The sequence below is a fragment of the Patiria miniata genome, unplaced genomic scaffold, assembly GCF_015706575.1.
Source record: "Patiria miniata isolate m_02_andy unplaced genomic scaffold, ASM1570657v1 HiC_scaffold_2, whole genome shotgun sequence".
Lineage (NCBI taxonomy): Eukaryota > Metazoa > Echinodermata > Asteroidea > Valvatida > Asterinidae > Patiria > Patiria miniata.
Genome location: NW_024037058.1, coordinates 18,245,261 through 18,263,390, shown reverse-complemented (window position 1 = coordinate 18,263,390; position 18,130 = coordinate 18,245,261). Strand labels below are relative to the sequence as shown.

General features: G+C 40.6%; 1 protein-coding gene and 1 long non-coding RNA gene across 2 annotated transcripts in view; both read right to left on the bottom strand.

The window, feature by feature from the left end:
* Positions 1 to 1,195: 1,195 nt before the first annotated feature.
* LOC119726755 lies at positions 1,196 to 3,167 on the bottom strand. The gene is made up of 2 exons (XR_005270856.1): positions 1,814 to 3,167; positions 1,196 to 1,732 (listed from the first exon to the last, which is right to left on the bottom strand). It is a non-coding gene; the product is annotated as an uncharacterized LOC119726755 (long non-coding RNA).
* A 1,401-nt stretch (positions 3,168 to 4,568) lies between these two features.
* Positions 4,569 to 18,130, bottom strand: part of LOC119726754 (putative helicase MOV-10) — a 29,946-nt gene continuing 16,384 nt past the window's right edge. Inside the window, exons 11-22 of the mRNA XM_038198596.1 lie at positions 17,595 to 17,758; positions 16,355 to 16,540; positions 15,279 to 15,441; positions 11,777 to 11,953; positions 10,867 to 10,976; positions 10,457 to 10,665; positions 9,603 to 9,829; positions 8,877 to 9,059; positions 7,580 to 7,759; positions 6,235 to 6,323; positions 5,406 to 5,524; positions 4,569 to 4,749 (exon numbers count right to left, since the gene is read on the bottom strand). Of these exons, the coding sequence (XP_038054524.1) occupies positions 4,661 to 4,749; positions 5,406 to 5,524; positions 6,235 to 6,323; positions 7,580 to 7,759; positions 8,877 to 9,059; positions 9,603 to 9,829; positions 10,457 to 10,665; positions 10,867 to 10,976; positions 11,777 to 11,953; positions 15,279 to 15,441; positions 16,355 to 16,540; positions 17,595 to 17,758 (1,896 nt within the window). The 3' untranslated portion in view covers positions 4,569 to 4,660. The remainder of the gene's footprint in view (positions 4,750 to 5,405; positions 5,525 to 6,234; positions 6,324 to 7,579; positions 7,760 to 8,876; positions 9,060 to 9,602; positions 9,830 to 10,456; positions 10,666 to 10,866; positions 10,977 to 11,776; positions 11,954 to 15,278; positions 15,442 to 16,354; positions 16,541 to 17,594; positions 17,759 to 18,130) is intronic.

Sequence of the window (18,130 nt, the reverse complement as noted above, 5' to 3'; positions counted from 1 at the left end):
TTCCTTCTTCTTCCAAGTTCCAAGCTCTGCGCCAACTTCACTGATAATGTTGAAGACTGCGGCACATTGTTGGGTTCGCAACTTGTGGATGGCATGCGTAGCCTACTATTTTGACCTTGAAGTCCCATTAGTACATGTAGTTAGAATCTGCTTAAACTCTGAAGGGTTGCAAACCTCTACAATAGATTCGGGAAGCTTGTTTACCTTAATTGCGAACTTTGAGGTTGCGTCTCGGGAAGTTTAAGGAGGTTGTGGCTTTTGATGCAATATTGTTGGTGTGATTTCCATTGCGGTCCCAAAAGTTCCACCGTGAGAACTAAAAACAAACCTATGATTTCCCCTATCATTCAAGTAGCCCAAACGACATTCTCAGCTACTGAAAATTTTCGATCATCACTATGATGATCTGATGTGGAGGGATTTCTCGTGAATGCCCCGGCTGGCGCATGTGGACGTGCCCCGCTGACACTGTGACACTGACAGCAGCAGGTTTACCTGGGGCCGGGGTGCGAATTTTTTTTTCTCCCAAACGACATCCACATAATTATGGGTGTACTGTACGCTATGGCGTTTTGGACTTAACTTTTATAAAAACATGAGAAGAAAATATAAAATTAGAAAAAAAAAAGTCAATTTGAACGTTATAAAAATTTGACTTTATTTCCCTTTTTAAAAATAATCATCCAAAGCCTCTGGTTAGAAAAGGAAAAAAAATCGGGTGGAAAACCGAGATTCGGACCTGCAACCTCGCGGTGCAAAATCCTACCCTCTATCGAGCTGAGCTGTCGCACTGCTCGCCAAAAGTAAAACGTGGGGAAACAAATAATAATATACCTGCGCTAAACAACCATGTATTGGAAAAATCGCGGCCCGGATACCGAGTGGGTATAACCTATTTTCGACATGCTGCTTTCTGCTAGAGCGCGGCCCGAAATCCATCATCTAAGAACTATTGAAATCTATCTAAAATTGTTTAAATAAATGATTTTACAAGGCATTCTCCCTTTTTCATATGTCAACTCAAAGCTGTATTTGTAAAAATTCATTGTTTAGGACCGAATTACTTGGAAAGCCATACTCGAGCCTGCCAGCGCCTAGCGCCTGTGGGCGACCGAGTCAGTGAGTGCGAGTGATTTTTTAGGAAACATAAAATATGTTTAACATTTAACAAATGTTTAACAAACCAAAACATGAATCTGGCAGCACTATCTATTTTTTTTTTAATAACGTCCACACATATCTATGTATGACTTAATTAATAAAGCTGCTTTTGTAAATACTCATAAATTGATCTTTTAAGAGAAATTAAGATATATTAAGATTAAAATAAACAAAATAACTTTTTTGGTCAAAATATTGCAAATCTGTATTTCAGGTCTTCAATGTGTGTGGCCACCCCATAAGTACAAACTGCAATATTTATAGTTACAAAAAATATATATTTATGGTAGTAAATTTAAACAATAGGGTCATTCCGTTTCAAATCACCCAACACATTTAAAAATTAAAAACCCACCCCTTTCAAATTGGTTCATATTTAGTTTTTGTGTGGTAATATAGGCTGAAAAAGCTGAAAATTTAAGTTTAACAGCCGCCGGACCATGGTCAGGCAAATGGTTTTTGCGCTACCGCCCGCCATTGTTTGGCAATTTTGGTCAAAATGGGCGTCGCTGCCAATTTTCAAATGACCATATCTCATTAAGCTTTAGGCATAATGTGTTAATCTTGGTTTCTTTTGAAAGATTGACATCATAAGACATCCAACTTTACCATTGTTTTTCATTTTGGGATTAATTATTTGGAGTATAATGACCTTTTGACTTTTACTCTGACCTTGAATTTGACCTTGTGGATCACCCGACCCTGAGATGAACTTGGATGGAAATTAAACCCCACCACGTTTTCTACAAAATATCCAAAAATTGGGTATAACATTTTTTGTTTGGTTCCTAGCTCCTTTTAAAGTTGACATACGTGTTTCAAAAGGTGATATCCCTATGCAGTGTACTAGTGGATATAGGGTTTTTGTTTTTGTCCCTACAGTGTACAGTTGACTCTCGTTATAACAAGGTCGATGTGACCAGCTAAATTACCTCTTTAGTAACAGGAATGTTTTTATAACAGGAATGTTGTTATCAAAGGACAGCGAAACAAAGAAACACAAAGAAAACTTGAGATTTGGGACCTCAGAATTTGCTCTTTATAAGCAGAACCTCTTTATAAAAGTGCTCTTTATAGCGAGAGTCGACTGTACTAGTGGATTCAATTCAGGGATTTTTTCCCCCTGAAATGGGTTCATATAACTTACCCCACGTACTTAATATGAGCAAATTTGGGGTTCTACCCGGCAATTGGGTGATTTGACAAGGAATGACCCAATAGAATGTTATTGGGAATGGTTAACTTATAGCAATACCATGAAAGATACTTTTGGTGTGTGTCTGCATGGTAACAAGGTGGTGCTCAGAAGAACCGGTGGATAACCTTAAATGTTTCACTCAAAAAGCTGTGATCATCTTTGGGAGAAAATAACAGCGCAATATGAAAATTTCAATACAAATTTTAAAATACTCTAAAGACACCAAATTGATGGTCACAAAGGTTAAAAACTGTACGGAATGCCTTGACAAAAACATTACTTAAAATCACTTCGTCTTCAGTAAAGTCACTATCATTACTTAACCTGATGAAAAGAAAACTGCGGTGTGTTAAAAAGATGCTCTGATAGTAGAAGTTAACCCAGGCACATGAGGATTTTTGTTACAACATTATGCCCTAACTACCAGGTGAACCATGAAGGACCCAACTAAGACCATCCCAACTCAAGTGTTTAAAAACAAACACTTTAGTTGGGATGGTCCCAATTGAAGTTGGGACCCATAGTCTAAATGGGGCATATACCAGGTCCCTTGTATTGGGTTCTTTTCCATGGGCACTGAACGAGTTGAGACCATAGACCACTATGAACATCTTCATCCCTTAAAAATTCGTTAAAGAGCCATTTTCCCTTGAAATTACAGTTTAAACTAAGTTTTCACTGATTTTTCAACATATTAGGCCAGATTACGAGTCCCTGAAAACACCCTTAACAAAGTCCTTTGTTTACCCATGGAGATAGACCCAGTGTACCGTTATGTATAACCAGTTGATAATCCTCAGTGGCCAGGGTCATTAAAAAAACGTGAAAATACCCTTACAGGATTAGTCCTATATAAGCCCCATGTAAATGTCCGTGAAACATCTTTTAAAGATTCTTTTCACGGAAAAATGGACTTTTAATGAAAATTAATGGGATCAGATGTTCATAATGGGGTGGTTCGATTAGGTCACCCAGGTCGACTCTGGTGATTAAAGGCAGATGGTTTAGCCATGAGAGCCATGCAAATGCTCAAACACGGGCCATCGTGACCCTCACGTGACGACCATGGGCTTTTTTTTTGGCCACGGCCATATTTGTTCGCATATTTGCTAACGCATGCATGTGACGTATTTCCATCACTGACTTTGCTGCACGAGCCTGCAGGGAATGACGTCGGAGCTAATCGAATGGCACGGGGCTAACCCAAATTGACCCCGGTGAGCTAACCGAACGCACCTATTTGAGATATGGCCGATACACTGGAGGGCCGGGCGCCATTTGGTTTGGGTATAAAATACAAAAGACTTGACCCACATCAAAAAGCGCCCTCCTATTGTGTCTGCCATACCTTGATTTATAGGCTAATTGACCAAATTAAATATAGTAATCTAAGTGTTTTGCAAATATGTGCACTTAAATTCATCATTTAAAGCAAATTAAATTGGTTTGAGCGAATGTTTTTCTAAAGCCCAAAGCACTCTCAATTAGTTTAGGTAAGAGAATAAATATGGAAACTTACAGTTGCATTTGATCATACTCATCAATCCATCATCTAAGAACTATTAAAATCTATTGAAAATTGTTTAAAATATAAATAGTTTTGCGAGGCATTTTCCCTTTTTATATGTCAACTCAAAGCTGCATTTGTAAAATTCATTGTTCAGGAAAAATAAAATATATTTAACATTTACTGGCAAACAAAATTATTGCAAATTTGCATTTCAGGTCTTTAATGCGTGTGTACCCCCGTCAGTACAGATTGCCATATTTATAGTTATAAAAATATAAATATGTGGCAGTAAATTTAAACAGAATGTTGCTGTGAAAGCTTAATTTGCAGCAATATTACCATGAAAGATACTTTTTTGTGTGTGCCTGGTAACAATTAAGGTGGTGCTCAGAAGAACCGGTGGATAACCTTCAATGTTTTACTCAAAAAGCTGTGAGAATATAACAGCGCAATATCACAATTTCAATTCAAATTGAAAATACTCATTAACACAAAATTGATATCCACAAAGGCTAAACAATGTATGGAATGCCTTGACAAAACCATATAACTTTGAAAATCCCCTCGTTTTCAGTAAAGTCACTATCATTAGTATTAATTAAACCGATGACAAGAAAATTGCACTTTATTAAAAAGATGCTCTGAAATTAGAAGTTGTTGTAAAACAAGGGCAAATGTTCAACAGCATGCATGTATGCATGTAACAAAATGAAACCTAAATGCTACATCTTGAAACTTGGTTTCTGCCATCATAGTCTGGTACCTGTCCTCTCTCTCCTTCATTTTCGTGACTAATCCTCACTGCGCCACTCTGGATCGTGCTGTTCAGCCACTGCACTTGTTCCCAACGTTCCCAAGCGTTCGTCCACTGGTTTGTCCACTGTGTAAAAGATGAAAAAAGGGAAACTATTCGTCTAGCTGAACAACCGAACTTAACTCAAAATTACTGAATCGGACAGAAATGGTGGGTTCGGCAAGGTTTTCTTTTTATAGCGCTTGGAATGCTAATGCTTGCAATGAAAGGACAAAATTAAAGTGCACAAATAATTGAATTTATGTGTTAACAAGTCACTGCATTTATCTTCATTTTTTGGTTGGCTAAGCTCCACATAATTGTCCGTTTTTGGTGTGCATAACCTACAATGTAGCATTGCTATATTGGAGACCATGTGTACAAGCACGTGTACAGTTACAAATTAAATACGAGTGTGGTATGTAAAATTTTCAGCATCATTCAATAAGACGACCCCAAAATAGACAAAGCGCATGCATGCAGGCTAGAGGGGTTACTGGTATTGCTTACGATGCGTACGCGCATACGCCCTTCTGCCAGTCACACACAAATGTTAAACTGTGCACTTAACATGCAACTTTTCATCAGCGCGGCACGCAGTTAACTTGATCGGCGAGTTTCTAATATTTTCGAATATTTGGCCATCAAACACAGTTTGGAGTAATCAAATACTTTATTCAAAAATGGACAGCCCGCCCAGTGATGCACCGAGTCTGTGTTTTACCGAGTCCCTACCGTCTTACCCAGTTCAGAAGTTATCTTCAGTTTCTCAAACTTCTCAATGGTCTCCTCAACTTCATCCTCCTCAGGCTTGAAGAAGCATCCCTTGTAGGCGCTGTTCTCTAGGCAGTACTCCAGGAACCTTGAAATTAACGTGACATGTACAATCTTGACTTTTTTTCTGTAAGTCACCCGAAAGAGTCAAGTATGGAATGCGTGCAACAAACTCCACCCTATCTGAATATTCAAGATATCACGATCCACTAATTAAGCTTGGTTTCTTCCAAGCCTCTGTGGAAAGTATTCTACTATACGGTGCTGAGACATGGACTATAAAAGAGCAGCTCAAACAGAGACTAGACGGCACCTACACTCGCCTCCTCAATGAGAACGCACAATATTTCCTGGAGGGAACATAAGACAAAGGTGGAAATATACGGCAGCATCCCACCTATCTCAACTACAGTAGCACAATGCAGAGCCCGCTTTGCCATCCACTGCCACAGAGCCAAAGAGCAAGTTGGCTCCAACCTCATCTGCTGGAGATTGCCTTGCCCAAAAAGTCCTTAATATTTGCTGAACATTTACAAAAAAGACATAATGTTTAGAATCACAAATTAGCCCCCCGAAACCCCCCCCCCCAAAAAAAAAGCCCCCGCAATTCCAAGCACTTCCTCGGTCTTATCTGTTTTAAGCTGCTCAGAAGCATCTGGTTTTGACAGAAAGATCACATCTATTCCCGCCAATCACTGCTTTTAACAATGATGGAATTTCTCACGGAAAGAAACATCCGATAAAGTTAACTACTCGTGAGCGTTTCAGGAACTCATGAGTTATAGAGGGACTACTCACATGTTCCAGTTTATATCCTTCCTCAACATGTAGGGATTACCCACGAGGATCAGCAGTGCCTTGGCTCGAGTCACAGCCACATTCAGCCTCTGTAGATTAAATTAAAAAAAAAAAATCAACTCAGAATGAGGCAAAAGTCTACTCAAAATTCAAAATACATTTTAATTAACCAGTTCACGCCGGGATTATTTTGTCATTAGAACGGAACGAGACGCGGGGTTAATTTTCACTCGACCCTCAAGCCAGGCGGATTAAAGCCATCACCCTCGGGCAGCACACTCATATTTCCAACCTCATTCGCTGTGTGCATTTTATCCGTCATCCGTTCCAAATACCGCAAAACCTTTGCGGGTATACACATTATCCGCAAGGGCGGATCCAGGGGGGGCCAAAGGGGGCCATGCCCCCCCCCCCCCCAAAACGAAACCAATTTTTTTTTTTTTATGTGACATCGCAATAAAGGCACACCACCATCTTTTCCTCAAAAAAATTTGGTTAAAGTGGTCAGCAATTGCCTCAGATCGCACCACAGAGCATCTAGAATCCAAAATTTTTCGGGGCCCTTAAGCGGGCCCCGAACCCCACGCCGCAATTTTTTGAGCCCACTTTTTGGGGGGACCAAAAATTTTTTTGGCCCCCCCCCAAAAAAATTGTGTTCTGGATCCGCCCTTGATCATCCGGCGCAAACTGGTTAAAAAAAGTTGGGAAACAATTGTAAATACCCAGAGAGAAACTATCTCATCAGACAAAGCTCGATTGAGGCATACGTCACATCACTTTGTGAAAAAAAAATAAGAAAATGTCAAAAGCCAAATGGCTATTTTTGCAATGTAGAAAAAAGTAACTGCAACAACAAATACCTGCATAAATAACTTTACAAAATCAAAGATGAGACAATAAATAAATTACATCTCAAAAATGAGTACAAAACAAGTCTGAACTTTTGCACTTTTAGTTGAAGTCACCATTGTTAAGGTAAAAATAAGATTAAAAGTTGAGTGTGGTTTACTCACATCATTTTATATATTCTGCTGAATTTATTTCTCACTTTTCCTCAGTTTCCTTGCAATAATTCTATTCTCTACTCAAATTATTACAAACTCGGGGGCTCACAATTATCCACATGAATCTCTGCACAACTTTATTGGTAAAAAGTGTTTTTCTTTGCTTAACAAGAACCAGCTTAAGTCCATACTGGCTTCATCAAAGTGAACTTCAAATTTCTCACAAATTCCAACTTTAGAATTTGCCAGCTACATTTCATGAAATGAAAGGTCCAAAATTTTAATAAGTTTCTTCGCAATTTATGAAATCACAAAACTTGGATCTCTGGTCTTCAACCAACCTTAGGGTTTTTGACAAATCCCAGTTTGTAATCAATGTCCATCTGGATGTGTTCTGGTTTGGTGCTGCGGACCGTGGAGACGATGATGACCAATCTCTCTTGACCTTGAAACTCCTCCACTGACCCGACCTTGATGTCACTCATCTTGTGCTTCCTGAGCACCTCTTTGATCTTTTGTACCTGTGAATTTATCAGTCATTATCAATTTCTGAATTTAAAAAGACGAGTTTCCACTAGCAGACTAGTTTTGGTCCATAAGTGGATTAGGCCGGTCCGTGAGGTCCTTATCAACAAGACAAATGAAATCCAGTCTTGGCAATATTGGCAGCGCTACCCAGGACATTCCGAGCATACCTCACGTGCACTGTACTCAAGCTAATGCACGCGCGTGAGGTATGTTCAAATTACCTGAGTAGTGCTGCCAATATTGCCACTAAAGAAGGGATTTGATTCATCTTGTTAATAGACCGCTTGCAGACGCGTATATCTATCCATACACATTTTGTCCCACAACATGGCGTCGCGCACCTTCGCGCGTCAATTATCAAACGCGTCTGCAAGCGGTCTATATAGAGTGACCGCCCAATTGTGACAAGACTGGCTGTAAAATGGAGAAATTCAAATCCATGACACAAAAGCAAGCTTGTGATTAAAGCTGATGAAATGCATACAAGGCAAAACACTGAACAGTCGTGGTTAATTTGTCAAATGTTTGCCACTCTTAACCACTGCACAGTGTCTAGAAATAAGAAATCCCAGGCAAACTGTTCAGGGATAAAAAGCTGGATGGTACATGAAGGTCAACAACGTGCAATTTCTGCTTTTAGCTGACTTCTCTTTGAAACAGGAAACACTAAAATTGCAGCTCGTTTTTTTTACAAAAGAAAGAAATGATATTCTCCAAATATCACACACCTAAATATCTGTTACACAGTTTAAAGCTGATCTACAAGTCCCAGACATACTGGGCCCAATTTCACAGCGCTGCTAAGCACACGATTTTCTGCTAACAGAGCCTCCGTCTATTTCATGGAGGCCGTAAGCATAAGCACAGCAAAAGGTATGCTTACTTCGGAGGAAAAATTTGCTTAACTTAGTGACGTAACAATAGAAATCTCATGCACACGCGACCATTAGCACGTCCACACCGTGAAATAGTGCTTAAGGTTAGCAAATTTTTCTGCTATGCTAAACATAACTTTTCTGCTAACTGTTAAGCAGCGCCGTGAAATTGGGCCCTGGATAGGGCCAGCCTACGGTCTGACTGTATCAGGGTCCATTTTAGAAGTACACTTACCTGGCGACGGTACGGTGAGATGATACCTATATCCGTCTCCTTAACGCGCATACCCCCTCTTTTTTCGAGTATATCCTTAGCGTAGCTAACGACAATCTCGATCTCTTTCTTGTTGAAGAACGATGGGCTCTGCCCCTCACGTTCATCTAGCCCCTGCACCCCGTGGAAAATAATGGGAAAATCCTGGAGAGAGGGGGGAGAAGCAATGACACTCAGAAAGTTTTGAACAATTGTAGACGTTTCAGTAATTTACGAAGTACAGTATAGATGCCTTCTCTTAATAAATGTATAATGTACAGCATGCTTCAGTTAAAAAAACGAAAAATTAAAAGTGGATTTTCACCCAAAAATGAAAAAGTATAGTTCTCTCTCAAATTGACATCATTTCCTACAGACCAGCCATGTGCTTCAGCCAAAAAGCGCAAGTGTTTGGAACATTGCACAATGCGTGCTTGATTGCGTAAATTATGCAGTTGCAGTTCTCCTACAGAGATGGCCGTCTTTGAGAGAGACCTATTGCTATCAGTTTCATATGCCGAGTTGTCAATAAATCATATTGTATGGTACGTTTAAACATTTCCACCACTTTCTACAATAAGTTAATTTGAATCTCAGACTTTAGCCAAATTTTACCGGATTAGCCAAGAAGCAGGCAGTCATTTCAAAAATGATATTTATGTTTTAACAAATTTTTAAGTTGGAAGTTATAACTTTAACTGATACCACCTTTTTCGGAAGTTTCTCCCATCTGCACAACGATTCCCTCGCCACTACATCTGCATGGACCTCCAGCTCATTTGCATAGAACAGCCGATTGGGCAGTTTCAGGATGGCCGGGTGGGAGCGATAGTTACGCAGCAGTTTGGTCAGGACGCGGCTGTTGTAATGCGGCTCCTCATTTGTACGTTTGTACAACTCGCATTTAGTCATGAAACGCTCCAACAGTGAGAGCTCTGTTTTGGTTGTAAAAGATGTTCAAGGATAGCCAAAAAAGATAACTTGTAAAAAAAACCCTTATAAACAAACAATCCAGCATGTAGTCTGAAAGTTAAACAAAAAACAAGAAAGTTTGTCACAAGCCAGTGTGGCCCATCAGGCCGGCGTTTATGTCCGCTTTCAGTAGCATGAAACGACTGGGAATATTTCTATTGGAATGCTAGTCCATCGCAGGTTACTCCCCAGCTAATACCGGTACCCATTTATACTCTTGGGTGGAGAGAGGCAAGTTGGGGTGAAATGGCTTGCCCAAGGACATAATATACGGCCAGCAGCTGGATTCGAACCCCTGACCCTCTGATCATGAGTCAAGAACCCTAACCACTAGGCCACATTCTCAAGGTACTGAATCATTATTAACCCCGCCTCATCAGGCCTATCAATCATTCCTGTGACCATCTCAGTTCTCTAATCTGGGATGCAAAATTGCTCCAGAGCAACTGAAACGTTGCCAACAATTTGCTATGTACAAAAAATATCATGAACAATATGGCACCATTTGCTTGGAAAGCACCCCGGGTTTCAGGTTTTTCCACTTAAAATTAGTTACCTATAGTTCATGATCCAGAACCAGTGGTACCTACCTAGTCCATGTTCCAGGGCCAGCGGTGACCTGAGGACGGGTCCCAGCTGCTTGGGGTCACCGGCCAGTACCACTTGACCTCCATGGGGGTGGTTTGGATTCATGAGATTGGATAGGGATATAATGGCCTCTGGTTCCACAGCGTGGCCAGCCTCATCTATGAAGATGTGAGTGAAGTGGTCGTAAGGAAAGCCCTTAGCAGTCGCAAGTCTGGGAGTATAAAAAACAGTTTTGGCACATTTATCAATTGAAATTTAGTCATGGGCTATAAAAACTGCACTGTTACAAGCCAATTCAAAATCAGTACTTGTGCCAAAAAAAACCCGGCTTCCTTACCGGCTCTTTTGAGCTTTATCATTTGAATTTTAAGTTTTATTGTTTGAATTTGTTAAAATATTTATGCCAACTGACCTGCCAGCTGTACACAGAGTCGTCACCAGAACCCTCTTCTGCATGATTTCTTCCTTCGCTGGGAAGAAATTGTCTCCCGTCATCTTGTTGTAGTTGCAGCATTCCTTCTCCTTTAAACACATACCAGCAAAGTTGACATGAAAAGAGTTTGAATGAACACATTACTTCAGAAACTACCGGTAATGTTGCAAAAAAAATGCTGTGTGTTTATGGTTACCTGACTCACCTGGATTTTTTTGCGACCAAATTGCAAATCTCAAAATTGTTTATTGCCACATTTGGCCAAGTAAAAAAGTATATCTGAAAACAAAATGATCTTCCCTGTGCAAGTTTTTGCGTGTGTTCTATCAGTATTGAAAAGTTGAACGAAGAAATTGACTGGACAGGACTTGAACCTGCGACCTCCGGGTAACTGTTCCGGTGCTCTTATCAACTGAGCTATCCAGCCCTATATGTTGGCGGTTCCCCAATTAGTCCACATCTTTGTTCAAGGGGGGCTAGTCAGAAGCCAGAAACCAGTATGCCATACAGCCAGGGATCACGCCCAAAGTCACGATCCAGTGGCATTTCATCCAGTAGCATACAAGATACAGCAAGGCTTTTTCGCAAATTCATGGCAGCTCTTTTGTGGTATGTAGTACGCGTGCAACTGAAAACGGACTGTAATTGCACGCAGAAGTAGCGCATGCACACTAGTTTCCCCCATTTTCGGGGGTGGGGGGTGGGAGGGGAGATTCTCCAAAATATGCAAGACGTTGTTGCTAGAGGTTCGTGGGTGATAGCGGCATGGATAGCAGTTTGTCATGATAACGCCCTCTCGCTGTGGCAGGTTATCGCGAATCCAATATACACAACAAGTACTTGGCCCAAGTCTAATGTCTATGTTAATTTTCTCCAAATATTCACACACCTTCAAGGTCTGGTCCACAGTTTTCCATTCTCTGCTCAAGGCATTCATCCTGAAGAGGTTTGTCGCCACGGTGATGGAGATACCTGTGCCAGTCAGAAGCCGTTTAGCGATCAGATCAGCTGCACTGTTGGACGGAGCGCAGGCCAAAATGCGACTGTCCGGTAGATGTTTGTACACCTATGGGCAAATTCAATGTAAATGAAATGCACAGACTGAGTAATTGAAATTAATTTTATTTATTTATTTTTTTCGACAACGTCCAACAGTGCAAGTGCCAGAACTGGATGGATAAAACACTACATTACAATATTTAAAAATTAGATATAAAATTGCACTGAATACAAGGAAGGAAACCTTTGCACTCATTTGTATTTTATACAGGGTGTATAAAAAAAAAAGTTTTAAAAATAATGGGTCAGCACGTGAAAGTGATCAACTTGAACACTGTCAAAGTGGCTTATCTTAAAGGGTATTATCAGTAGCTTTCCATTGATACCTTATTTGCATCTCTGCAGACACAGATGATTGAGCACCATTAATTTAAAATCAAAAGCACGATAAAATCCATTTGACAGTGCTCAAGATCATAACTTTCACATACTAAACCATTATTTTTGGATAACTTTTCATTTTTGATACAACGTATATTCCTTTAATTTTTGTATACAGAATAGAAATATGCAAAAAAGCTTATGATGATATATTAAAAAAAGATATTTCGCTTGAAAAAAATCAGGAAGAAATATCAAGAACACCAAAAAAAAAAAAACAGTTTGAAATGAGTTGCTAAAATTGTCAAAAATTATTTTAATATCTTAAAAATGAATTACCAAAAAATCAGGAACATCTAATACAGAAAAGGTCAGTTTTAAATGATTAGTTGATAACTGTCATAAGGACTTTTTTTTTAGATTTTTCTTTTAAAGTATGACAGGATTTGCTATAAATACTTTAGTTGTATCTGCAGACTTTATTTCCAAAAATGCGATATACATCATTTTGTTCCCTTTTAGAACCCTGCTCTCTCATTGCTGCTCAAAAGCAATTTCAACAGGTGTTATATACTTAAAACACAACTTAAGAATTCCATTAAGTGAAAAGAGAAGTTTAAAAAAATCGGTTAATTATACTGTTTTTATTCTGTGTTTTATAACAGTGGAAAAGTTTCACCTTTTTCAAATGGATATGTCGCATTTTGGAAATAAAATCATTTTCAATGTTGAAACTTTGATGAGAATTGGACAGGCCCGTAGGAAGCTAAAATTTATTGGTCAGGCTCATCTCAGGGCAGGGAGCTCAGTTGATGCGAGCGCGTAGCGCGAAGCCCTAACGGCGTGGGGTTCGGGGCCCGCTTAAGGGCCCCGAAATTTTTTTGATTCCAGACGCTCTGTGGTGCGATCTGAGGCAATTTCTGACCACTTTATCCTTTTTTTGAGCTATCATCATTTAAACATCATTTCAAGTTTGGAGTCAATTATCTTTTTATATATATTTTTTTTTGCGTGAGAAATCCCATGTCGGCGTTAAAGCATGAGAATAACCTGAAATGTGTGAGTCTTACGCTCAATGTGTTAGAGTTGGCAGGCCTGCAGAGGCAGATCCAGGATTTGACCCAATCCCTCCCAAATGTAACCAAAAGCCACTCCCCCCCCCCCCCCAACACTATGCATGTATACAGGGAATTTTATTCTTCGTAATTTGTACAAGACACATTTTGGAGCACTGCACATCTGCAAGTTTAACCAGTATATGTCACTTGATGAACTTTACATAAATCGTCAAAATTAATTCGTCAAAATTTAGCCTATCGTAGTGAAAAGTTTTGGACATTTGCTCATCGCAAAACTTTTCTAGATCTAGATGCTCTGTAGTGCAATCTGAGGCATTTCCTGGCCACTTTCCCCTGACTTTTTGAATAAAATGTATTCATGTTTTAGTGGGTGGGTCATCGAAGATGATAAATTACATCACAAGCATCACATCAAAACTGTAGCTTGACTCTCTTTCTAGATTTGTGCTCTTTAGCTTGATCCATGATTGTGTTTACAGGGAAAGGGCGCAATCATACATGTCGCCATGCACTACACGTTAAGTTAAATGGAATTTAACCATGAATTTTAGTTTTCCTCAGACTTGTACTTGTGTTTTCTTAAAAAGAAGTGGTTTTCTAGCTGAGAAAATAGCAAGGAAGAACCGGTATTGTGCAAGCAAAATTCAGGGAATAATCCGTTGATACTAATATCTTGTTGGAAAATTCCAAAATCATTTCAAGAAAGTTGCCGCCGTGAATCAGAGTTTATGAAGGGACGGAAAGTGGGATTTGCTATCAGCATCAAACAGGGCCGTTCCTCATTATTTACCTTTTATGGGATGTGAATCAAATTGGAGGACGAGAGGCTCTGCGGGCTGATGTATTTTTTAGAAATTTAATTCACCGGTATGGATACCAGTGTACGTACATGATTGAACTGCCGAGCGTATTTGTTAAGTTTTTTTTTTTTCTAAAAAAATACATCAGCTCGCAGAGTCTCTCATCCTCCAATTGATTCACATCCCATCAGGTAAAGAATGACGAACGGTCTTGTTGATAGCAAATACCACTTTCCGTCCCTTCATAAACTCTGACTCACAGCGGTAATTACTTTCTTTGAATGATTTTGGAATTTTCCAACAAGATATTAACTTCAACGGATTATTCCCTGAATTTTGCTTGCACAAAACCGGTTCTTCCTTGCTATTTTCTCATTTAGAAAACCACTTCTTTTTAAGAAAACACAAGTACTAGTCTGAGGACAACTAAAATTCATGGTGGCGGCCAATCGCCATTACGTTTAACTTAACATGTAGGCCTAGTGGCGACATGTATGATTACGCCCTTTCCCTTTAAACACAAACACAAACACAAAACAAAACACAAAAACAACACAAGAAAAATTTGGGGGAGGGCAACGGGGGCCATGCCCCCCCCCCCCAAAAAAATGGAACCCATTTTTTTTTTCAGTGTCGTCGCAATAGAGGCAGGTACTGCATACACCATCTTTTCCTTTAAGAAAAAATGGTTAAAGTGGTCAGAAATTGCCTCAGATCGCACCACAGAGCATCTAGAAACCAAAAAAAAAATCCACCCTTGGGGCCATGCAAGGCCTTGTATACATTAAAAAAAAGAAGATATGCCTGTTATTATTGGTACGGCCATAGCCGTACCTGCCGTACCGCTTCCTACGGCCTTGGAATTGGATAAGGTGTAAAGCTCGGTTCATACTCTGCGCAAAAGACTGAAAGCAAATTTGTGACGTCATGCCAAGTATGCGCTCTGCGAATTCGTAAAAGTTCGCTTCGCATTTGCATGAAGTACGAACCGGGCTTAATGATAGTGTTTCACTTTCTGTATTCATAACATCTCTTCATATGAAATCATTAAAGTCCTCAGAGTCAAAAGGTCTGATTAAAGACTAAATTCCAAATTTCTCAAGTTTTGGGCTTTTCCCCAAGATTCACCTACCTGTTTGATTGCTTCGACCATGGTGACAGTCTTGCCGGTGCCTGGAGGTCCAAACACTAGATAGGGAGCTGGGCGGGAGGTGCCTTGTAGTATATGCAGGACAGCCTTGACTTGCTCTGTATTTGAGGCTAGCTTCTGATCATACAGACTACGAGCAAACAGACTGCAAACACATGAAAAGTAATATTATGAAGCAAATTCTTGACATCTACTGCATGCTCTGTGCATGCAAGAGACCTTTTTCTACCAACCTGTGGTTGGTACTTTCAGTTTGGAAAACTATGGAAGGTTAGCGATCTAAAAATAGAGAATACATATTCTTTTTATTTATTCCAAACATATAATTTCTTCACAACCCATTGTTGGTACTTTCAGGTTGGCAAATGGAAGGCCAACGGTGCAAAAATATATTTGCAATCTGGTGAGGGCAAAAAATGGTTCTGTATTGTTTGAAACTATGACCAAATCCATTGTGTGCCCCACCTCAGAAAATGACCCCCCCCCCCAACAAAAACGCATCCTTGCAAATGGGACCTAAGTTCTGTTGGTAGTGTGGCAGGGCAACAAAGTATTATAAATTAAATTCATGTGTTTAAGTTTTTTAAGGATTCATCAATGGTTTGAAACTTATTTAGAGTGACCCTCTATTGGTGCTGTGTTGGGTTTTTTTGGACCGAAATTATATTATTTTTTGCTTTTGGAAACCAGTTGAAGTGAAATTTGAAAATAAGTTTTGAGTTTTGGATAACTAAGTGTTCCCCTTTTAAAATAATTTGTTGAGCAGCTGAAATTTTTTTTTTTTGTGTGTGTGTGTTTGATACTTAGCCAAATTTGTTGAGTTTCATGTGAATAAAATATTTTGTTGTTGTTGGAAATCAACTCGTTTCTGTCCCAGCTTCTTAAAAGTATTTCGCGCCCAGTCATTTGAACCAGGACAATTTGCTCTCCAACGTGTGTTTAAGACAATGTGCTATTTTTCCAGGTTACAGTACCACAAGTTAATACAGGACAACCGCATGAACTTCGACATAATTCAAAGTGTCACAATTATTGGAGACCACAGTGTCATTCAATACCTTTCGTCCGTTACACTACAAAGCGGTTGTCTACCTCCAAGGCCGGTAGAAGTTGGAAAGAGAACTTTCTGCAAGTCAGCGTGGTTGGGTGTCTCCTCCACGGCAAAATGTTGAAGGCGTAGCGGAAGGCGATTGAAGGTGAACTCTATGTCAACTTTGATCCCGTCAGTGAAACGATCCAAGAATCTATAGAAAGCAAATGCTTCACCAGGTGAAAACAAATCTCAGCACACCTGTCTAGGTCTAGGTGCTTTAACTGAGTGCACATTTGCTATTAAAAAAGGAAAGAGCTCCCATAAACACCACCACCTATCCTGAGAAGAAAAAAAAAACGGTTACAAGAAAGTTCATTATCAGCTTCTTTTATGATGTACCAGCAATTTTCCCTACTTATCAGCATTTTAAAATCAGCCTCTAGAAGAGAATAGGACCAGACATAACAAACCAAGTAACAAATTTTAACTGACACAATTCCAAAAGGTCTAAATTGAATTGTTTTGTATCAAATGGACCTTAGTGCACAAGAAGTATTTATGAATTCCCTTGATGGACTTAGTGTTCAAGGGCAGATCCAGAGAGGGGGGGGGGCTCATAAATGCAAGATGGCCTTAGAAAAGTTTGGTCACTGCCAGGGGGGCGGGCGCAGTGCCAGCGCGAGCCCCGAGCATCAGGGGGCCATAGTACCAACTAGGGGGGCCCACTACCATAAAAAAATACAAAAATACATATGTATGCCTTTTGCTGTGGGGGGGGGGGGGGCAATTGCTCGCCAAGGGGGCCAGCAGGCCCCACCAGGCGACGGGCGTGGGCGGGCGCCCCCTCTGCAGCCCCCTGGAGTCCACCCATGGTGCCCAGGGTGTTCTATTGGTAATACGTTAAGATGCTTCATGTGTTTTTCTTTTGTTGGTTAGAATTGGAACAAGGGGAGGGGCAGAGGTGTACACTCAGGAGTTTTTTGGGAGTGCCTGAGTCTAGGACTTTTTTGGAGGGGGGGGGGGAGGGGGGGGGGGACTGAAGGCAATGCAGAGACCAGAGGCCCATCTGTATTATTAATGACTATAATGTTGCTATTTGTAGGAAAGAAGTGTTCAGATTTTTTTCTAGAAATATGTAAAGACTTTGGTGAGATGAAAGGGAGGTGGTTAGCTATCCCAACACACCCTTCCCTGCCCAAAGGGGGATGGCATCTTGGGATTGGGGGGGGAGGGGGGTGGGGGACTTTGAATTTGACTCAGCATACTCTCTTGCGAAGCCTAGCACCACATCTTCCATCTCCACACGGTGGACGTAGCCCTTGTAAGTCTTGATCTGCTCTGGGTGGGAGTTGGACCGGTCACTCGTGTACCGGGCAAAGAGGTGGTCACCCTTCAGGACCGATGGACGATTCTCGGCCAGTCCTAGAACCTGGGGAGAGAGAGAGAGAGAAAGAGGACATGGTGTAATGTGATGCTTGCAGTGGGGGCGGAGTTCAAGAGAGAGGGGGGACAGAAATGCAAGGATTACGACTAAAAGCAGAGGATATGACACAGATAGGAAATTATGGGAAAGGCCGCTTCATACCAATGTTGGAGGTCTCGAGGCCGGCCTCGACCTCGACCTCGAGGCCGGCCTCGAGGCCGATTTTCATGGCCTCAGCCTCGGCCTTGGCCTCAGAGGTGCAAGGCCTTGGCCTTGGCCTCGGCGAATCGGTCGAGGCCGGCTCGAGGCCGCCCATTTTGATGTGTTTTCTATTCTAATTAATTTAAATTTTTTACCGTATCAAATCCTCGAGATTCT